Source organism: Zeus faber, assembly GCF_960531495.2.
Source record: "Zeus faber genome assembly, chromosome: 17".
NCBI lineage: Eukaryota > Metazoa > Chordata > Actinopteri > Zeiformes > Zeidae > Zeus > Zeus faber.
The window spans coordinates 5,682,961-5,707,442 of NC_137204.1; the positions used below are offsets into that span (position 1 = coordinate 5,682,961).

General features: G+C 40.4%; 1 protein-coding gene across 1 annotated transcript in view; it reads right to left on the minus strand.

The window, feature by feature from the left end:
• lamc3 (laminin, gamma 3) overlaps positions 1–24,195 on the minus strand; it is a gene marked incomplete at its 5' end in the record, with an annotated part of 138,338 nt that extends 114,143 nt beyond the window's left edge. The window contains 2 exons of the mRNA XM_080018330.1: positions 18,698–19,002; positions 23,808–24,195. Coding sequence (XP_079874456.1) covers positions 18,698–19,002; positions 23,808–24,195 — 693 coding nt within the window. The remainder of the gene's footprint in view (positions 1–18,697; positions 19,003–23,807) is intronic.
• Positions 24,196–24,482: the final 287 nt, after the last annotated feature.

The following is a 24,482-nucleotide window of genomic DNA, read 5'->3' on the forward strand; positions in this document are numbered from 1 at the left end:
AGATGTAGGATAAATAAGGCCCAATTTATCCCTTTTTCCTTTTGATTAAGTTGCCTCTCAGCATAGTTGAACGCATCTTAATCAATGTACATAAATCAAAATTTAATATGGGAGTATTAATTTTATCACGATGGATTAAAAATAGGATACAAAGCAGAAATTATAAATTTTCGGAATGCCTAAATTAATAAGGGAATTGTTTCGTAATTGGTGCACCACTATTGTTTCCACCCTCTAGCCCTCGTGCTTTAGCCCTCACACTAAAATATAATGCATTGTGAGCATTTTACGAAACTTAAATAGTGGCGAACCAAGCAAAAAGACCTCTCGCCCATACATCACTGGCAACTAGTATCATATGGTGGAGCAATTAGTCAGGCTTGGTGGGACGGTGTAAATTCTGTAAATCAAGGCAAACTTTGTTCTGAATGTCACTAACTGCCCTGAAAGGACAGCGTTCTAAAAGGTTAATTAGTCAGTCAGTCCAATATTTTATTTTAACAAACCCCAGCATCCCTTGGAATTTGGGCATGCAATGCTGTAATGAGGCCGACTCTGGATCCAACTGAGCGATGAGGAATGAACATGGCACCAAGCCACGGCTCTGTTAACATCACGACCACCTGAAACACTGGTGGACACGCGTGCACCTGGATCTGCAAGTTGCACTATCGTACTGCCTCCCAATTCGACCAGTTTCCTCTGTTGGGAGGAACCCTCTCTGCCCATAATGCATCAGTCTATTCATGACACAACAGATGGAAGACATTCAGTTGAATTTCAATGTGGCGCTGTGTATCAATTCGCTGAATAATAATAATAATGTTAATAATTATTATTATATTCTTTAATAATAATAATAATAAGAAGAAGAAGAAGAAGAAGAAGAAGAAGAAGAAGAAGAAGAAGAAGAAGAAGAAGAAGAAGAAGAAGAAGAAGAAGAAGAAGAAGAAGAAGAAGAAGAAGAAGAAGAAGAAGAAGAAGAAGAAGAAGAAGAAGAAGAAGAAGAAGAAGAATAATGTACCGAATACATTTTGTGTTGAGCAGAGGTGGAAAGTTACTCTCATCATAGTACCTGAGTACATTTTGACCTTTTCCCCTACTGTATGATAATACATTGAGTGGAATATTGTAATTATGAAGTCAACATTTAAAGTTGTTGAAACCTTTTAAATCACTCCCTATAGACTAAAGCTAATAAGAAGGATCCACAGCAACATTTTAAGACTTAAATTGGAACTATTATGTTCCTTTTTACAAAAGTTAATATAGGTTTCTGAGGTCCCCAAAAGATGTCCGCCTCCGGATACTACTCAGATTATGTATTATAGCCATTGTGACATGCCTCTAAATCTATTGTGTTCCTGACGCTTTGTTTAAATGGGAGGGGCCACCCTTCTGAGGCCACAAGTTCTGTGAGCCAATGGGGTTTGAGCACAAGTTCTGAGTTCTCTGAGCCAATGGCGTTTGAGCATGACTTCCGGGTTTTCGTTCTATTTACTCAGTAACTTTCACTGATTTCACCTTATCAGTCCACTAAAATCTGTATCTGAACAAGGGGTTTGGGGTGAGAAATCAGCAATCCAGTTGCTGAAACTTCACTCATATTATATCTAAAAGGTCTCATTTAAAAGTTTGTTCAGACATTCCAACCTTTGAAAACCGAGCGTTTCCGAGCGGTCGGAAGTTTACCACTTGTCATTAGTTTACCTCATTATGACATTTTGGCCATGTCTGATATGAAAATCCCACATTGTAACATTTTATATATATATATATATATATAAATATATATGACAGAAAATTACAGGAAGAGCATCATAGGTCCCCTTTAAATTCCAGAGCCAATCACAGCCGAGCATCATTATGTCTATACTTTTAGACTGAATGCTGTTTGGTTCACAGTGCAATCATCACTACAGTGTGCACAAAATAAAAAATAGCTTATTAATTCATGGTGTTTGTCTAGGTTATTTACAAATGTGTTATACTGTAGGCAATATCAACTCATAAATATTGAGTTCCCCTAAAAGGAACTCAATAAGTAACTACTTGGATAATATTTCAAAAAATAAAGGTTATATTCTTGCAAGAGTCATATTGCTCATCACTATAAGACTACACTGACCATGGTGTCTGTGACCATGTCAGTCATTGGGTCTTCTTCATAATGTCCTACTGAAGTGCCATCTCCGCAGATTTGCTCTTGCTGCCATTTATTGTTTCTTTATGCCCTTTCCTATTCCCCGCTCCCTCCCCATCTCACTGCTCCTCTCTCAGTCTTTTCCCCCTCCCCGTTTCCTTGAACTTGGAAGTCTGTGGCTGCGGGCGGCGAGGGGAGCGAGTGCATTCCGGAGTTAATAACTTTTTAATTTAATTGCTTAAGTTCACTGTGCCCTCAATATGTATTCCCCCCCCTCCTTTCACTCATTGTCATTCAACGCCCGAGTTCCAATTTGCCACACACAGCCACACGGCTCTCCGGAGCCAGGGAGAGACCGACCGTGAGAAAGAGAGAGAGAGAGAGAGAGAGAGAGAGAAAGAGAGAGAAAGAAGGGGGGGATGGCAGGAGAGACAGACAAACCATTTTAATGGATGACTGAGCAAATAAAATTAGAATTTATGCAGCAGCTTTCATCTCTGCCGTAGATTCTGAAAAGAAAACAGGAAGATTTACAGACGCTCTCTTTGAAGTGAGCCGTTACCTGGGAGGATATGTCTAAATGCCGCCAAATGCCGATCATTTGTTTAGTGAAGAGAAACAACACATTCGATTAATTAGAGCAAATAGAAGACATCTCATCATCCAGCTGATATGATGCAGAGGGTTGAAATAGGGAATCATTTCTTTTCCCCCCTTAGTAATGTTTGTAGAACAAAAATTGTATGGATCAGTGTTTCCCAACATTCGTTCTGCTGCGTCACACTTTTCACAATGAAAGAATGCCACGGCATACCACTATCCTGTCAACCACTAAAAACGTCAGAAACAGGTAGAAATGTGGATATTATTTTGGCCTACTGATAGTGATCCAAGACTCATTTTTGTTAAAGGGGGCCTATTATTTTTGTTATTTATTGTTTTTTGTTTTTACCTCAGAAATGGTCATGGTTAGAATATGAAATTATGATGCAAAGTGGTGATCCTCCCAACTGGAAAATCAAACACAAATCTGTGGCAGGGTAGGGACGATAAACAAAAACAATTCCGATCTTCAGCCTCATGAAATATGCATGGATTATATAGTTAAATGTAGAATAAAATTCATAAAGTTTCACAAGTGAGACCAGATTCTGTCTCACCATTTAAGAGGGGTACAAACTACAAGATATAGCCAATTTGGGGCTCAATTACACCCTTCTGACAATCGTGAGCAAAGTAAAGATTTGTTGATGGCTTTTAACATTATTGGGCCAGATTATCCAGTGGTGTGTGGCATGTTACGAGTGTTTTTTAGTTCGCCCGATCTGCTGGGAAATCTGTCCTGGCGGCACCAATCTGAAAAATCTTGTAGTGTGGGCCAGGCTTTAGATGTACGGGATCTTCTTCTTAAGTACCTTCACCATTTTTCATTAGTGTATGCAATCGAAAATATATAAATAAATACATAACTAAATTCATAGTTTGCTCCGTCTCACCTTTCTATAAAGTTGGACATAATGACTCTGCTTCTCCAGCTGCCTGACTAGTTAAAAGTCAGTTAATCTCTGTGGTGATGTGAGGTGATCAGATGAGCTCCATTGGCAGCACCACCGAGCCAGAACACGCGATATCCTTTAATTATTATCATCATCCCACTATGGTCATCGGCAAAAGTCCCCCAGCCAGCTAATACCCTTTGAATTAACCACATTGCCTTAACTTTATAGAAAGATATCTTTAGATATTACTTTTATTTTTTATCATTATCATTTTATTTATTTTGTTTGGTTCATCATTAGATCCGTTGCATAATCATTTTATTTTTATCATTATCATTTTATATTTATTTATTATATTTTATTTATATATATATTTTAATATTTTAATAAAAAAAATCTGGTAACATTACATCATTAACACCAGTTTCTTCTTAAACATTTTATCACTAAAGCTAGGGCCACATTACGTGATGGTAAAGGCTGATTTGGCAACGATTTGAGATTGGGGTAGTACAGGGTAGTCCAGGGTAGTCATGTTGTCGAATCGTAGCAGTCATCGATATGTTCGTCAGTGAAAGACTCAAATCTTTTTCTATACAATCCCAATCAGCAAGGTAACGATTCAATCAAACATTTTATCGGGCCTGCTGTTTCCAAAATCCTTTGGTGTGTGGGTGTGAAAGCCTCAATTCGCAGGGGAAATTTTCAGCATCCAATGAGATTGTGTGGCTGCACGATGGCGAAGCCAAAGAAAGCAGCAAGTGGGCGTGTATGACTTCTGAAATGAGTGACTGATTAGTGTATAATGTCAGGCAGCCATGATTGTTTTGGTGTCAAAATATCCCAAGATATTTTGCCTCTCGTGAGAATCTCGCGGGAAGATACATTATCGCGAGGACTATAAAACTCTGTTCGTCTCTTCTCCATCTTTAGATTTGTGCTCCTCAAAAACAGCAGCTAGGTGTTTGTGCAGAAGAGACTGAACATCTGCAAATTTCATTTGTTAAATGTGCAAAAAAAAATCACATAATGTGAACAAATGGTTTTTGGGCAATGGATTATTATTGTGTTTATTGTCTACTGTTATGTTTATTTTTGCTGTTTACTGTTCAACTTTATGTTTATTGTATCGCACATTGTTCAGCTAATTCCTAGGTTAATTGCACATTATCATTTTACTTTTTATATTTTTTATTATCACTTATTATCGCTTATTTTTTAATGTGAGCTGCTGTGACACTGACATTTCCCTGCAGTGATGAATGAAGTATCTAAAAATTGAACAACTCATTCCGAAAACTTGTCGTCCTTATATAAAGACAATTTCAGTGTAAGTATCCTGCTTCCCCTGTATAATAATTTGTTTCCTCACCAATCACCTCTTTCAATAAATAAAGCTGCTGTGGGAATGATCTTTTAGTGTTTAGTGTGCTCTGTTTTATTGGATATTTTCGTTTGTCATTTTTATGTATCCGTAGCTCAGCAGAAAACCTCTAGAGTGGCGTTAAATAACTCTTTTTATTTATTTATTTATTTTGATTCCCATTGTGGAAACTGGAGTGTTCATTAGCATTCCAGGATCTTTGTTTCAATGTTTAAAGAATTTCATCTTTTTTCTTTTATGTGTATCACCCATAAGGCATACGAATAAAGAATTTGTATGCCTTATGCCTGATAAAAAGAAAAAAGAGAGATAGTGATGCAATTGATCTGCCTTTTTTTTTTATTCTAATGGAGGAGCAGATGTGAGGGGGTGATGGCTCTTCTCTCCTTGAGCTTTGAGAAGCGAGAGAGAGTGGGGGGCAAAGACAGAGGGAGAGAAGGAGGAGGGCGTTTGGCAGGTCCGCGGAGAGATTTGCCACCCAATCTGTGTATCCCTGCCTCTTATTGATCCCTCTCTCCGCTTTATAATCCACGGGTCGATGTCAAGTGAACCGCGACGAAACACGGCTGCCATTAGCTGCCGGATCCTGGTGTAACTACAGCGTCCATCAGCTGATCGTCTGGAGAGCCCATTCGGGTTTTGGTTTCTGTCCAATGGCTTCACTGCAGCCATAATTACCTTTCAGCTAAACACTACTAAAAGGGACATTCACTATTTAGAGTGAACGTAATGAATGAATAAAAGTTGTTATTTTTTAAGGGGTGAAAAGGTTCAAGTTGATGCTTTAAATTAATCGTAACCCTTTGTTGACCTGCAACTTGCCTCACAGCAAATACACAACATCAGATAATAGCTGTGCAGAAAATAAAATAAATCTACTATTTCTAAACAATGTCCTTACAAACACTACATTTTCAAAAGTATTCCCAATCACAATGGTTATGGCGCAGAATCCAAGGGCACTGAAATTCATGATATGATTGAGAGCGAGTGCATTTAATCTAAAACTCGCCCGCTTGTTGTAGAAATTGACTGTTCTGCTGAATCAAAGTTCAAAGTAGGTTTTAAAAACTACTGTGGAGACAGAAAAGCAGGATTTTGAACCTTGTTGTGATTGTCTATGCATTCTACATGGAGAATGGACAGGCAAAATATACACAAATACATATTGAACATATTGAAATAACACTGTAGTAACATTGTAGTAACACTAATAATTTAGTTATTACATAATGTATAACATATGCCTGTATCCTGCGCATAGAATCACATTTTGTATATTCAGTCTTTCTATATTTCTGTTCTTTATTTGTGACAATTCCCTTTTTTTACGTTAATTGTCTCTACAGCAATGCAACAATCCTCACCTTGACAAATTCCCCATGATGTAAATGTATTTGGCAAAATAAACACATTCCGGTTTGGATTCTGAAAAAAGAATACATTGAAATCTCAGGTGCAAAAATGCACTTCAATCAGAACCACCTCACAATGTTTTGTATAATTGACATAAACAATCCATTCCCTGAAAAAACACTTAGCGATACAGCAACCAACACAGGGGTCAAATTATGTCCATAACGATCTTAAATGAATCCGACGGGATGGCAAAAGGGTGTGCTTTTTCCCCTTTTTTGTTACGCTTAAATGTATTTCTCCTGATGCATGCAAATTTCCACGACTGTTCCGAAACCTATATTTTACACCAATAGCGTAGACCGTATAGTCACTTTTAAAAACACTGTCGACACTATTACAGCGAAAACCTGACTGTGGTGTGAATAAAACCTCCAAACAGTCTTAGGCTCGCACAGATTACAAGACTTTGCGCTGGGCCCCAAGAGCAGACCGGGACAAAAGCGAAAACCGGGGTCCAGGCCTGGAGGACACACACACTCAGATACGAGACGAAAATAGCGAGAGGGGGAAGAAGGCGAGCATGTAGGGATTAATCAGAAGGGGAACAACTCTAATCTCTATTTCTGAACTCAAAGTCGAGGCTCCGACTACAGTGCTGTAAGCTTTTCATAATCACCATAATGCAGAACCCAGCCTTTACCCGAGATAGTGGAGGGGGAGATGTGAAGAAGGATGGATGGATGGATTTTGAGGTGGAAAAGGGACATGTAGAGAAAAAAAGGGCATCCCTCCTTACAGATTTGTTTTTGTGCTTTTTTTTCTTTTTTGATTGGCAGGTTAAGTGGTTATTGCTAAGCTACTGTAAATCAAATCAACCAAAATTTTCCTTTCCTCCTTTACCAATTCTTTCCTTTTTTTCCCCATCGTGTAGCCCGAGCTTTTTTGGCTTCCAGCTCCGAAAGCAAATCCTGTCCTGCTGCCGATTCCCTCCTTTCATGTGGTGAGTTTCCTCTTCTCGCAGACACCCGTCTGCCACACAATGTGCTCAACCTCCAGCAACACTAACGCTAATCCAATAGAGAATTTCATTTCTATTTTATCGTGCTTCCGACCCCCGGGGACCTCGCACAGCTGAGATGAGGAGAAAGAGAGGGGAAAAAAAGAGAAAAGTCTTCATCCCGCTGCTCGGTGCAGCTTAGCATATGCTAGAAAGCTGACATGCCTTCACTTCCCGCTTCTATCTCTGTCTCTCCCTCCATCTCTCCGCCCTTCTTTCCATCTCTTAAAAAGAAGAGAAGAGAATCACTCTTGAGGAAGAGAGAGACTCTCTGCTCTATGGGAGGTGGCAGAGATGTCGCCCGTTCAAACAGTACGCCATTGATGAGAAGGAGGTTTATTATGGGGGGATTCTGAAAAGCAAGTGGGTGTGGGGGTGTGGGGGTTGAGAGAGTGCGGGGGGGGGTACAGTTATCATAGGTAGCCCTAAGGGCTTGTCAGCCGTGTCTTGTATGTTTTTCCTTTTCAATGTCACTCCATTTGGAGGCTTAGGAACACAAATAGAACAACAACACCGTGCAAAAAAAATACCTACCTAAAACATTATTCATATTCAAGGTCCGAAGGTTTACAGGCAACAACAGAGCCATATTCATTTTCAGAAAAAAAGATAATTTGATTATCGATTCACACACAATATGTAAATACGTACTTTGATTCTTCATATTTTAGTATATTATGTATTATTATTACATTACATTTAGCAGACGCTTTTATCCAAAGCGACTTACAATTGTTCAATCACCGATGGATGCAGCCATCAGGAGCTAAGTGTCTTGCTCAAGGACACTACAGCATGCTAGCAGGAGGAGCCTGGGATCAAACCAGCAACCTTTAGATTACTAGACCACCAGCTCTACCGCCTGAGCCACCATCCCCTAATTATTAAATTATATATGTGATCCACTACATACTTTAGGGTCACATTTCGAAATTTGACTTTTTTCCCCCCTCTATTATTCAGTAACTTCTAAACATTCCACACGTGAAGAAAGTGGCCTGTTGCAGATTGCGTGCATGAAAACCTGTCACCAGGGGACAGCAATTCCCAGAATTCAATTGGCGAGTTTGTCCACAACTGGCCAGTGGTTCGAGTACAAACTCTGGACATTATTCTATATTAAAAAAGACGAGATGCCCACCATGACCAAAGTCCTTGAAATATATATTGACGGGGTTGAAAAATGATAGTATGTGTAACAAAAGCCTCATCTGATTTTGAGTGCTGGTGTAAAAGACAAATTAAAGATGTTAACAAAATGGATATTTAAAGTAATAATTAAAAAAAAATGTCACACACAAATCCCATTTATACTACCTTTGTTGACAAGTGCAAAGGAATATTATATTTACAATAATCCTCAAGCCAATGGAATCTCTCCTCGGTGGGTTGAAGCCAGTTTTGCTTCAAACTCAAAAGCTCTCACAAACCTGTCAACCTGCACACATTTTGTGTACTAACCATAAATCTTGGTCAAAATATGCAGGTATGAAATGCCAGCTGAAACAATGCAAAAATTAATAATAAATAATAAAATAATAATATTAATAATAATAAAATAATAATAATAATAATAATAATAATAATAATAATAATAATTTAATACGTGAAAACAATCAATCAATTCAAAACAATACCGTACATTTATTGGGTATTCAAACTATATCCCTTAGATTGGACCAGATGCTACGACCTGTGGTTATGTAAGCCCTCCCTCTCCTCTCACTCACTCAACATCCACTGATATGCAGTATCCATCGAGGTGTAACGTTGCCTTGTGAGGTAAAATGGGAAGTGGGGGAGTAATAATCAACTATAAAAATGTGACCGTAATGTTAATAAATAAATCGTAAGATGCACCGATCGATCTGCCGATGACCGGAATTGGCCGGTTTTCACAGTGTCAGATATATACGATATTTATGTATATATCTGTATATACGATATTTATATTTATGATATTAATGTTCATGTACTTTACTCATAAAAATGCTCTGATACTCAAACCCAATACTAACAAAATATAGCTGACTCTCAAAAAGAGAGCCAGAGCATTGCAGCGGAGTGTCTGCTCTGGTTATTCCTAGTGCATGAGCTCCACTTGTGACGAAAGAGTCAACTTTTTTTTCTTTTTACTGGGGTTTTTGAGAGTCACTCAGTAAAATGAGTTGTTGGATTTGATTCAGTTTGTTCAATGCATGGTGAGCGAAAGAGGACTTCCAGTGAACCAGAGTTTGAAGAGTCAGCCATTTTAGGAGTCCATATGCGCAGCTGTCCTCTCACGTGAGTGTGATTAGATCACACAATGTATTTGTCATTGACGTATAGCAGATATACCCAATGAGACCACATGATAAGAAAATGTAATTTCTCCGATCACGCATATGAACTCAAAATGATCGCACGACAATTAAAATTATATTTAATAGTCAATGTTTTATTATGAACATACAATTGAATGAAAATTGTAATTGATGAGATGAATTTGTATACTATACATAGTTAGCCGTAGTTGTTTGCATACGTTTTTTTGTACATTGCTCATTACGGTGTGAATAACTGATGGAGGAATTTAGCTGCAGTAACTTCAACACCATGGAGACTCCCTATTACACTCTTGTGGTACTCAAAATATTTCCCAAGGTTGGCAGGTTTGCTCTCACAGTATCTCAGTTTTAGGTTTACGACTTCTGAGAATTTGAAGCACTATTTTCACCCCAAAAATGTATCTCTGTCCACATATAAGTAATCTTAGTCTCATTACATTGACAGTAACTGGTGCATGAACTTTGAAAAGACGCGACTGCAGCACAGAAGACAATTATTCTAATTTAGATAGAGTCATATAATCAAATAAATTCTGATCCTTTGTTTTCCCTATGTGCATTCATTTCCTCATTGATATTTTCCCAGACAGAATTTATTTTGTTACTTGTTGTTTTTATTCCTCCAAATTGATTGTTCTTAATGTGATAAAAAAAAAAATCTTCCCATTTATTTTATCACACAGTTAATTATCGCTATAGAAGTGCCTCCACTAATGATTTAAATGAAAGGTGATATTTTCACTTTTCCCTTAGCTTAGCTGTACATTTAGCAGGCGACTTTATCAATGACATCAAGTTTGAAAGACGTAGGATTCTTTAATAAACACTTTAATGAATAAATCACAATCAATATTCTATGTTCTCATTGTTTTAGTTGAATAATACAATAATTATGAGGAATTTAATACATTTTAACCATTTTTATCACTGTACCAAAGCGTGTAGCGGTGTACAATCCAGATTTTATTATCTTAGTGTGGAATCCTGGACAAATTGACATTGACACTCGAGTTGATATATTAGCATGTTTGTCACAAGTTTTCATGCTTGGATACCTTTTATAAATACCATTAATTTACCATTGTTTATATGTCCATCATTACATGGGAGCCCCATAACTTGTCTTTGTACAAATTTGCAGCAATACGTGAAAAATGAGGGTATATATATCTTTTGAAACTCCATAATTTCCGTGCGTAACTGCAGTTCACTCAGTATTGTTTTTACATAATTTGCTCTATTTAAAATGATTTAGATATCAGCTTATTGTTGGACACATAGAAGTTCTCCAATAGCTTACCTTAAACTGTCAACTCTTTAATGCACTGTGATTTTGTATATAATGGGCCATTGTGAATGTAAATGCAGATTGCCAACCCCAATTTATCCCCTTCCTACACAAAGAAGAAAATAAAATCAATCCTACTGATTTATTGGTTCCGTCATCTAAAAAGAGTTATTTTCTAAAATAATTAAAAGTGAAATGCAGCCATTCCAGAAAAAAAACCTCTTGTGGAAAAAAGAAAGCAGCACTCTTTTTTTTTTTTTTAGACGTGAGGATTGTGAAACATGTGTTTTTACCGAATAACATCCACAAATTAATAAAGCCTTACAGCAAACATTTCATACACTGAACCCATTTAGTCAGTTCAGATAAAAACAAAGTGACAATGTGGATGTTATTACTGACAATAACAACTGCATTACATGCTCAGCCATTTCCCCCCAATAACTTTTAATCAAGGTATCATTAAGTGGAGAATAGTCTTACTGGTACTTTGTAACCATTGACATTACTCAACAAGAGAAAAGGGATATTTTGGAGAACAATAATTCAAAGCAAACATAGGTGATGGTGGCAATCAAGAGTGAATGACCCTTTGGTTTCAACCCAATAGTGGGCTATGTTGAGAGGAAGAAGATTCAAAACTTCAATCAACACTTTCAGGCAGTGTATTTGGATGGGTGAATTAATGAAACCGATCAACAGAAGCCAAATATTAGAATTTGCATGTGAGAGGGAGGTATGGAGGAGATTGGAGGACCTTGGGGAAGGATAGAGGTGTTTCCCTGTTTCCCTCTCAACCAATAATGCAGGTCTAATGTCGACAGACACAAACGTGTATTGACGCAGGCCTGGTGATGTGAAAATGGGAAAACTGTGTACGGAGCTGTCGGGAGAAAGAGGGTTGCATGTCTTTAGCCGTTTTCTTACATGCTCTCATACTTTCATATGTCATCCCCAAACCATAACATGGACACGATAACGTTAACATAAGTTATCCTGCAGCTGCCTTCTAAAAGGCTTGAGTGAATGTGGTGGAATGTGTGGTCAGTGTTTGTTTGTGAGACCGAGGGAGGCATTAGCAAAGCCTTTAGCTGCTTGTTGTGGCTGCATTCTGTGTCAGGCAACATGCACGTGCATCAAACAGGCGCTCCGACCAGTGGCTGTGGTGTGGCTGATTACCCATGCTGCTGGATTCACTCAGGTTCGTCCAATTTTTGCGGGGGGCCTTTGTATAGAAATTCCTCCACCTCACGAGTGGGGTGCTGGTGACCACAACAAGTCGGAAAACAAAGATAGACGCCTCCTATGTTGTGCTTGCTCTTTCGGAATACAGACAACTACAGAGTAAAAATGGGACCGGGGAATGGAATGCCCCTTTGGGGGTCTATGAACGTGTACATGTCCACCTCCAAATAGACTTAATAAAAATAAATAAACATTGTTAACATCACAGCAGTGATACTACAGCTTTCACTTATTGTTTATGCACGGAGCAGCCATCTTAGATTTTGAGGTCGGGGTTGGTGAGATTCTTTCGACTTCCGAGTTGGAAGACCGACTTCAGGGGGTGTTCCAGTTGGAATTTACGACTGGGAACTCAGAAATTCCGACTTCCCAGTTCAAGTGGAACACAGCATTAAAGTCGTTCTGTGGGACTCCTCTGCCATCGCTTGCTCGAGCACGTATCAGGATGGGTCGAGCTCCCACTCATCACAGCCCCATGCTTGCGGGACTGCATTTGTACTCACGGCACCGCATTTGTGAATGCGGGGCAGAAATGCTCCCTCGCAAGGATTATTTTCCGCTCACGGATCCTGTTCTGTGTTGGCATGGGCTTTAAGACTTATAAAACACCATAGTCTTCATGGAAAACACAATTTTCGAACAAATGTTGCACTCAGCGGGTTTCTGTAATTTGTAACTACAATTGCGGCATTACACCAATGTGATGGCGCTGTATCATAATCAGAATAGTGCACCAGGAAAGGTGCTTCCAAAACTATGAAAGAGGAAGAAACAAGCTGCAAGTTTCCTCAAGGAATTTCCTCCATAGAACGTATGTTTTTTCCCTACAGCAGGAATGTGTCGAGAGGCGCCCTGCAATTTTGGGGCTGTTTAAACAGGTGAATATTGTTTATTCTTCCTAAATTAATATTACATTCAATTAGTGTAATGTTTTCAGTTTTGCAGATATGGCTTGTAGAATCAGCGATTACTTTACAAGATGCGTCAGATTATGCCTGCACTCATTGCAGACGTCTCGCTCCAAGCTTGGAATGAGCCAACAGCTCAAGGACTGTATTCCTTTGTAAAGGATCAGTAATTCCCCCCTGCCCTGTGCCAAATGCAACTTGTGGATGAAAAGATCTACAGGCAGTTTTTGGAATTCCAAAAGAGAAACCTTTTCTTCTCCCAGGTGGAGCAGGAGGTATGAGATCAATACCAGTCCTTGGTTTTCCTGTTAATTGAATGATATTCCTAGCTGAGCTGTCATGTTTGACCACAAGTCACAGTGCTGTAGACATCCCTGACACAGCTGAGAGAGAGCAGCATAGTCAAGGACCGCTGGCAGGCATGGCTCCAATCAGACGCCAGTCCGAAGCCTCTGCAGGACGAGATCTTGCATATTTCAAAGAAGATGTCTGGGAGAGGTTCAAGAACACTGTAAGTATTATAGTATATATAACATACTGTAAGTATGAATGTATTTGAGCTTTTTAATGTTAACTGAAGAACTGTTTCACTGAAATGTGTTCAAAGCTTTTCCAGGTGATGGAGCCGTTTCTGACTGCACTGACTGAGAACACTGAGAGCCGATTCCCACCATCAGTAAATCAGTATGTTCTCTCCCAGACAGAGTCTGACAAACTCTGCAGAGTATGGGGATGCTGAGAGGAGGAAACTGGCTGGGCAGTTCCCAAGACTGAGGGAATCTGACCTGGTGTCCGAGTGGGACCCTTCAGACTGAGAGTGAGTCCTGATCTGAAGGTCCTATACTGTATATCAGTTACATTAACTGCACCACCACTACCACCACCACAGTCTATTGGTTTTAAAGAATAATTGTTATCTTTGTTCCCACTTTGCTATACTTCAGACTAAATCCCTGGAGGAGGTGCTTCTGTGGCTTGTATTCCGAATCCTCTGAGCTGTATCCCATCCTGAGCCTTGCAGCTGCAATCGCCCTCTCAGCATCTGTCCAGACCGCAGATGTGGAGAGGCCATTTTCATCATGTCTGTATCACTATAATACAAAGTATCTTAATGCAGATGTTTTTTAAGGTAAAGACGCCCCTGGACAACAGACTGAAGGAGAGGCACTTAGAAGTGTGTTGCAAGGTGGCCACATCGATGGACCAGACCAAGAGGCCTCGGAATACAAGGAGTGCATGAAGATGTTTTATAATGAAAAACAGGAGGCTGAAATGCTCTGCCTCTGGGTGTGAACTGTGTAGATGAAAACAATGCCTTTAATGCAATGTTCAACTACCCTGTAACAGCATCGCATTTTGCTGGTTGTGAAATGTGAAAATGAAAGCAAAGGCATTTGTTATATTCATGTTCAACTACACTGCAGGGCCCATGTGAACTGTAAATTTGACAGAATGTCAAATTTGATTTGATTTTAAACAACTTTGCTGTTTGTTAACTGTGTAAATTAACACATTACCTTTTATGTTGTATTTAATTTAATGTTGAACAGAGCACCTGACCAGAGCAAAATGATAATTGTCATTTTCTTCAATCGTATAATTATTTGAACTCCTAAAATACGTTGCTTGTACAAAGTGTTTACTTGAGCCGGTTCAATGCATAGTACACATGCACACGTGTGCACATGATCAGGATGGTACCACCTCCGCCTCATTTTGAGCGAGAAAAGACCCTGAAAAAGGTATTGGGAATTGAGGTGAATGAGTGGAAAGCAGAACGAAGGTCCACAACAGAGTATCAAGGGGTGTTATGAGGAATTGCTGAAATAGCATAGAACTGCTGGATAGACAGCTACAACATATTAATTTACCACTCTAAGGTCTTGCACTGATCTTACTTTGGTTTCTTCAGAGGTAGGACTGGAGCGGTGCAGCAACAAGCCATTTTCACTATTAACGCCCTGTTTCAGGAGACTGTATAACACCTGTAATAGTCGGTGGGGGTTATTTGTTTTTGGGGAACTTTGATTTATAGTACAAGTGAGTTTCACAGGTTTTGTGGTAGAAACATTCACTTATAAAATATACTGGTAAATATTCTGACAGGAACTAATATAATAATAATAATAATAATAATAATAATAATTATAATAATAATAATAATAATAATAATAATAATAATAATAATAATAATAATAATAAATTGGGGATGTTCACATATTAGGAATATGGGGAAGAGAGTTACTACATTATATACATTACGAGATCTGCTAACGTAGTTCCCAGAACAAAATTGTCACAAGTCATATGGGTAATTTTTAGTGGAATCGTAGTAAAACAAATAAAGACTAGTTGGTAATGCTTTATATTAAGTTGCTTGTAATAAGTGTCAGTTAATAGTTCACAAGGCCCTTATAAGATGCTTATTAGAGATCCTTATGGGGTGGCGTGGCACAAGAGGTGAAGCAGGTTGTCTAGTAATAAGAGGGCTCCTGGTTCAATCCCCAGCTCCAGCATTATGCTAAAGTGTCCTTGAGCAAGACACTGAACCCTGAATAGCTTGAGCAGGTGTACACCTTGCATGGTTGCCACTAGCATCGATGTGTGTGTGTGTGAATGGGTGAATGTGAGGCCTGTATTGTACAGTGCTTTGAGTGGTCACAAGATTAGAAAAGCGCTATAGAAGATGCAGACCATTTATTATTATTAGCTGTTAATAAGTGCATCATAAGGGATGTATTAACCTTAATAAGGCACTGTCCTGGTAGCTGCAAAAAGTATGCATTGTTAACGGCTTACATGCTGTAATTAACACCTCTATAGGCTCATTAACACACAATAAAAGCATAGTTAACAGTTAATAAGTACATCATTTACAGTTAAAAAGTGCATAGTAAACTGCTAATAAATGATATTTTTAACACATATATAGTCTTATTTAAACAATAATAATGTAAATAAGCATCTTGTAAGTGTATATTACTGTATCTATTAACTAACACTCATTACAAGCATCTTAATATAAAGCGTGACCGAATAGTTTACTAAAGAATTAATTCTTGTTCACCCAAATGCCAGGGTATCTGATGAAGCTTTTGTGTGGGCAACACAGTGAGAGCATATACGTACAATGCACCCTTTAGATATATATTTGTTTTTGATAAGCAGCCACAAGTCTGTATGATATGAACCTTGTTTTAAGAAAAACATGTTTTTTTATTTTTAAATACAAATACAAAAATAAGATTTACAATCCTAAAGTGTAACAGCGATGTCTGTGATGGGTGGAGCTCGCTGTTACCATGGAACTGTGTACCGCACTGGCTGATGGGTACTTTCAAATTTTCAACAAGCATGCATGCAAGCTTGACATAATCTCACATTTGCTGACATTTATATACAGTTAAATTGTATACTTGAATGAAATTCATACTGAGGGTATGACCCTATATCCCTGTTCTCCCCCAACCTTGAATTTAATAGACCATTCAAGAGATTCATTTTTATGACGGAGTGCCCAGGCTCCTGTGCTGGATGCTGAGTCCCGGCTGCACCACAAAGATTTGGTGGGCGAGGTGGCCCACCAAATCCCAACGCCTTGGCATAAGGAGTGCAAGGGGAAGGAGAAGCGGAGGCAGATTCAGGTGAGGGCTGCAGTGGAGGAAGGAAGATCCAGCAGAGCGGCTGGCTTGAGGCAGCAGGGGGCCTGGACAAGGCGGGAGCAGGCCATGGACTGGACAGTCACTTGGATGGACCTCTGGCAGGCTGAGCCACACTGCATCAATCGCTTTTGTTAGGGCAGGAGTGCAGCCAAGGGCAGGACACAAGAGGGCGGCAGCAGGGATCCTGTCAACGGCCCAGGACTGGCAGCTCTCAGTGGACCTGGAGAAACAGCTGAGATTCCCGCAGCACATTGTCAGCACCACCCTGAAGCCGGATTTACTTCTGGTCTCTGAGGCCACCAAGACCATCGTCATCATGGAGCTAACAGTGCCATGGGAGGGCCGCTTGGGGGAGGCTCATGGGTGTCATGACATTTCACAGCATATATGTATGACCGTATGTATATGTATGTGACAAATAATCTCTTGAACTTGAACTTGAACTTGAAAGGAAACGGACCAAATATGAACATCTGGTCATCAACTGTCGAGAGCAGGGCTGGAAGACGAGGTGCATGCCCATTGAAGTAGGCTGCAGAGGATTTGAGGGTCACTCACTCCCCAGAGCCCTCAGTGCACTGGGCATCACACGAGGAGCAACGAGCAGAGCCTTCAAGAACATCACCGAAGCAGCTGAGAAAGCCTCGAGATGGCTCTGGATCCGGAGAGAAGGTCCATAAGCGAATGCCACCTGAACACACACCGCGGTCCGTTCAACCGTGGTGGGGTCGCCTGGGCGAGGGTGTATGATGTTGAGAGACCCGAAACACCCGAGGACACCAGGTTATAGCACTGATGATGTGTTCAGGTGCATCTGAAGATGTATTCAAGAACTATGACCATGAAAAAAACCCCCAGTATCCTGTTTTTTTCCGTGTCAGACAGAATGAAGTTTAAACCCATGCATTTTGAATTGTAACACATCCATGCCCCCCCCCCCCCCCCCCACTCCCGCACCGTACGTATCCGCCCCGCCCCCCCTTCTAAAGTCCAAGAAAATCTCCCAATTGAAATGCATTGGTTTACATTTCGTTTTGTGTATCACAAATAAAGTCGGACAATCCTGCTCCGGGACACGATTCAATCGACTCATTTTTGTGACTATGAGCACGAAAAAGCGTGATACCGGTTTGGTTTTTCACTCTGTCTGTTGGTCTCTTTGTTTGCTTTTGAATAAAATATATACAATTCATTGAATTTGTGGAATGTTTCCTTTCTGTCATATGGAAGAAATCCCACCTATCCCTTAATCTTTTTAAGGCATGACTGAACAAATTGTGCCTTTTACACATTTCAAGTTGGCGGTTGGAGTTAAAAGAACTCTGTGAATTAATATTTCCTCTTGGATACAAACAACGTCTACTTCATAGGAGATATGAGATATTGTGCCAGTGACATAACAGTTTATTTTTATTTTCCTTGCTTGAACCTGAAGGAGTTGATCTCGCATGCTGTTTGCGAGAGCCAATTTGTGTGCACGTCAAATAGAGATACTAACCATTAATTTATTGATGTTGATTTATTTTTCGAGGTTATTTGTTATTTTTTGTTTGATTTGTGTTGAACTTATTCAGTAGTTAAGAATAAATTATTCACTTTTGTGTTGGGTGTGTCTCTTAAATAGGACACACACATACATACATATTTACACATATATAAATTTATACACACACATATATACATCTATTTATAATATTTATTATATACAGTATATTATTATGAGTTGTTGTTATTATTATAATAATAATTATATTTTGATATTATTTGTATTTTATAATATATATATGTATATTCTATATATATTCACACACACAGAGACACACACCTGCAGGACCAGGCTCTGGTCAAAGTTGTAAGCGCTGGGCCGTCCTTCCAGGGTGGAAAAGGCCACGTTGCCCCCTGTCAGCGGGGAGATGTCGCTGAACTCGTCAGTGCATGAGGCTGTCCTCTCGTCATCTCCGGGTCGGATGTACCCCTTTGCGTCCTTCCCGTACGTCTCCCAGCACGAGGCGCTGTAGTACTGGTATGGCAGCCACGGCCCATTCGCCTCCGAACGCCTGTAGATGGCAAAACTCTCGGGGCGACTGGCGTAGAATTTCAGTCGTACGTAGGTTATGTCAAAGGCCTTGCCTGTGAGGAAAAAAAACGATATACGTTTTGTGCAGCAGAAGAAAAAATATATATGGAACGCGGTTGCGGGATTCGATCTGGATTGTCTAATATAGCCGACAAATACAGTCTGATGATGGTTTAAAGCCCGGAGGACAGAGAAGGAGCGAAAAAAAAGCCTAAACCTAATTGTATTAAAGAAATAAACAAAAAAAAACAGGGGGTTTCACTTAATTTCCCCTGCCTCTGCAGGGTAAATGATTGTCATTCCTGCTAGGGTAGAGAAATACCCTAGATTATTTTCTCATTATGCACAGCATATTAGCCCCCCCTGAAAGTGAACCATAGGTCAATGTGAAACAAAGGCGAAAAAACATCCGTATTGTTTTATTAACAATTACAGTTATTACAGTTGGTCACTCCGGCAAAACTGTATGTTCTCTGTATGTATGGTCTCTGTATGTTCAGAGACGCGGCATGAGAGTAAACTTTTTCTCCAGTCAGTAATTACACTCACCATCCATCATTTTCAAAGTTAAAATCAGCGTATCAGTATATTTTTGTTGAAATTACATAAATTTAAGTCATCCACCAAAGCATTTCTCATGATTTTCCATGGCACAACAGCTCTGGATTACACCAAGGAGGACAAGTTGTGCTGGGGAAAATTAATGCATATGCAAGAGAGTTAAATAATCTTTCTTTGAGTGACAAAAATATGAATTCGATATTTTTTGGGGGGATATTCACAGGGTTCCAACACTCCAATTTAGGGATTTAGCAGACTGTGGTAGCTAGGACTGTCATTGGTGTTTCACTCTAATTGAAGTGCTGGGGGTAAAGTCCTTTTTGGGGAGTTTTGTCGGAAGTGCACGGTGAATGGAGAAATGTGTCTTACAAGGTTGGATTCAATTAAATGAGATGGGAGGGCAGGAAATCATTTATTTCTGCACTCTGCACAATTCCTCTGCATGGTCACTTGGTAACTACAGGATTCCTGTGCCTGGAATTAGTGATTTTTCCTCACATTCTCTCCTGTGTGTATATTGAAGTGGAATTGAATTGGATTGATTATTGATTATTGGTCAGGCTTTGGCTGCCGCATTTGTTGAGTCTCAATTGTAAAATGAATCCAGGCGGTGAATCTATACTAAATCAGTCACACTCAATATGGATCATGTCAAATGCCTTCACCTTTTGTTCACATTCATTTAATCCTCCCTCATTATTTTCTGTTTGTGAGTAGAAGACAACACTTTTGCCGGAGTGAATCACAACTCCTGAGTCATTTAAACGATCTGTTCACAATGACCGAATTGTTTGCGAACCTTACATCACTAGCGTTAATCTTACGCTTTTTGTTCAATGGGTACAGAAAATTTAAAGGATCCTCTTGTGCAGAGGATACTTCCGCATTTCTCTGTGAATTGTGAGGCAACAGAGGCCTAAAAGTCTCCCATTCCCATTAAAAGGCTTTTTTGATTATTTCTACAGAACAACGTCTTAGCTCTGGTATAGCACGTTCATAAGGGGGCTGCACTGGCACAGTACTAACGACAGTGAGACAGTGAAAGTGAGACTTTCTCTTTGTCTTTCAAACTCATCAACAGTGTTTCTTTCAGTGGCCCTAGCATAATTTAACTTGTTTTTTCACCCCACATGAGGTGAATGTGGTCCTGCAGGCGCTTACAACAAAAAACATCTCACAGAGAGACAGAAGATGAAATGCGTACCCTGGGATGAAATCTCAAAAGACATTTGTATATTTTCCTGCACGGTGTTTAATGACTCATAATGGATTAATTCCCTCCAGCTGAGCCTGTGTAATAGTATATATTTTTTTACTTTTTGTTAAGGTTAATAAATAAGACAAAAATATGATTTGTCTAATTGTATTTTTAAATTAGAGAGTGATGAAATTCAAGACCAGATGTGCTCGGCCTGTCAGATCAGCTCGCACTCGCGAGCCAGAGGGTGAAACAAAGCCTGTGGTGCAATGAAAGTGAGGACCGGCACGCATCGGCTGAGGTGCGGGTTCTGGGCGCTCCACTGGCCGTCTCCCGCCGTGCCGTTGGGGAGATGGAGCGGCTATGTTTTGTATGAGCAGTATTACCGGACATGGAAAGTTTATAATTAATCAGTTATTTTAAATACATTTTACCAAGCAAAAAAAACCCGGTACTTACCAGAGCCAAACATCAAGGAATTGACATCGTGCTGTAAAGTGTAACACACTTTTCCCGTGGTTTCGAATCCGAACACAGAAGTTACAAAGTGCCATTCTCCATATTAGAAGTCAGTGTACCATCAAAATCATTTCGAAGCTGTTATTTTAAGGTAAAAAAAAAAAGTTACATAGTGTTGTTTTATGGACAAATTTGTCCTTTGTGAGTTTGGTTTTATTAAGTGCGCCCGCCCCTAAAATGGACTCACACTAAACATATGAGCAGCTCTCACCCACGGCCCTGTTTACACAACACACTGATTTGTATCATCTTCTTTTGGCACTACCTCAAAGTATTTCAGGATCTCTAATCTACATCACATCGTATCACATATATCATATCATATCATACATTTTTATCAGATATGATTAATTTCTTCTCACAGTAGAGATGTGTATTTTTGTAGGGAAATGTCTGCCACGTTAGGGTCAGTAATGTTGCTGCCAGTAAGCTGAGGTAGCTTTTATCATTGCTTTACATCTAAGGCAGGGAGGCAGGAAGTTGCTTTCCTTTGACAGAACTGAATGAGAACCATCTGCAGACACCAGCGTGTGTTGTGGGTTTGTGTGCGTGTGCGTGTGTGCGTGTGTGTGTGTGTGTGTGTGTGTGTGTGTGTGTGTGTGTGTGTGTGTGTGTGTGTGTTTGTGTATCTGCTAGTATGTGCACACTTGTGTTTATCCCTTCAGTCTTTGTGGGGAAAAAACTGACCCCAATTCCATGCAAGCAAACAGCCCAGTGGTCTTTTTTATTTTCCTTTCTTCCTCGCCGTGTTTTGTTTACTCCCCCCCTCCCGAACCAACCCTCCCTCCTCCCTCCTCCCTGCTTCCTCCTCTCTCCCCTGCTCAGACCCGGTCTGACCTGGCTGCAATATGTGTCCCCCGCATCCCACCGCTGTATTTATCATCTTGGTATTTGCCCCTTTTCCACCCCTCAGAGGGAACTTGTTATCTTTGGAGAGACCAGAGAAAGCGACCATGTCAAAGGCAGAATCCCCTCTACCGCCACCCCCCTGCAGGACCATAGATCTTTATGGGACCACAGATCTTTAATACATGGCCGATTTGGAATATCCCCTTCCATGAAAGTTGCAGTTTCAAATAAACATTGACATCCTTCCTATCAACCAGATACTTCCGGATGAAGCCTGAGGGAGAACGCATCTGTATATTAGACAGGGGGTGGGGTCAGAGGTTTATTATTTAGTCTGAGGGATGCAGACGTGTGGGTGTTGGCTGGAGTTTTAAGATCAACAAAATCTCCAAACAACGCTGGATGCACCGCGGTTGATCCTTCATTCCCGGACGGAACTGGAAGAAACCCAAACTCAAACTCCGACCGCCCCGCCCCTCACTGCCTTTAATCACTGTCTGACAACCCGACGGAAACACATCCTGATCCAGTGTGATCTAAAATGACTTCAATATTCCCTCTGTGGCTATTTGCTGACATTTTCAACTCCCTTCCCTAATTATTTTCCTTTGTCTCTCTTGCTCCTTTGATGCAGAACTGTCTTCATGGCGAGGTGGGAGAATAGGGTGGTATTTGGTTACACCTTCAGGGCGAATGGGTGCACCCGCTTGTCAAGACAAGAGTATTTCTAGCCCAGCACTGGAACTGCCCTCCCCACCCAAAACCCCCTCAATCCTTGTCTGATGGCACACACACACACACACACACACACACACACACACACACACACTGGAGAAAGTAAATGGGTAAATGGAAAAGCCAGAGAATGCAGTTTTTATGAAGAAATTGCCATTTGTCTGGCAAGGCTAAAGGGCTGGAACAGAATGAAGAGTGATGCTGAAAGTTTGAATGCTTCATCATTTATTATTGTTTTGTTCGCCGCAGTGCTTTGATGCTTCTCCATCATTATTATAATCATGACTCTACCCGTCCGAGTTTGTGTCTTGTGATAAGGGCTTTAAGAAAGTTCAACCATTGCGAAATGAAAGGACAAGTACTGAGGCATGTAAATTGAATAGCACCGCTTGCATAGTTTTGCATTCTCTGACATTTGGTGCTTTCTAAACATGTTGAATACATCTGAGCCTTTGGAGAGGAGATTCCTACCCTGCTAACTTTTAGTACGACAAATTTACTAGACATGCCCTTTGGGCTATGTGCTTGCAATTAATTCAACAGCAAGACTTTAAGCCATGTCTGAGGCAAAGTGGGGTTTTTTCTTTCCAAGACAGCTTTAAGTCATAATTGGGGAAAACAAATGGTGTGTTCCAGCTGCTGTGAAAGCTCTGCCTCTGAGAATCACTCCTTATAAGATCATAATTCAAGCTGTTTACTGTGACGGAGAGGAAAGTGAAATACTGCCTCATTCATCTTTATTTACCTGCTCATTCCTATTCGGGATTCTTGAAGTAACTATAATTGTTACAGCAAATGTATTGCTCATCAAGAGGGGGCTGTGATGCACTCTTTGTAGCATATTGATAGAGTTGAAGAAAAACATGATGGCATTGGGAAGGAACCCTCTCCAAAAGCATCTTATAAACCTCCAGACTTAACACAAGTGGTTCCAATAAGTGACATTTCAGAGCCAACAAATTCAGACTAGCCTGCAGCGGTAGCACGTCGTCTTACCCAGGTGAAGGGTGAGGTTGACAGAGTCAGGAAACTGGATCCCGTAGAACATGGACTGGCTCTGCCACCACGTGGGGTCCTCGTCCGTGTGGAAGTCCGTCAGAAGGCTGGCATTGTGGCCGAGGCCTGGGTCTGAGATGTCGCAGTGGTGGCACGGGCGCGTGTTGCTGGTTTGCATGCAGTAGTCCTCGGGCGGGAAGCCACACACGTTGGAGGCCAAGACGGTGCGGTTGAAGGCAGCGTTCTCAAATTTAGGCATGCAACGGCTCGGGAGGCCCTCGTCATCATAGCAAGAGTCCATCGCGCCCTGAACAAGGGGTTCATGGTGGAGAGTCAGAGTCAAAATGAAGGCCAGTGGAAGAGAACTCAGCATCAATGACGCCTCCATGTCTTACATGAAGCAATATCAATTCTTGCAACAAGCACACGTTTAGACCCTCATGCTAGAGAAGCTCTCTCTCCCTCTCCCTCTGCCTCTCTCTCCCTCTCCCTCCCCCTCCCCCTTCCCCTCTCTCTCTCTCTCTCTCTCTCTCTCTCTCTCTCTCTCTCCTAATTCAACATGTGTTTTTCCCTGTAGTCTGCAGTGAAGTTAGAGAGGGAACACCTCTCATCTGGGATAGGAGGAATGAGACAGAGGAGGGACTGGGACTGATGATTTGGGGGGCTGAATTTTTC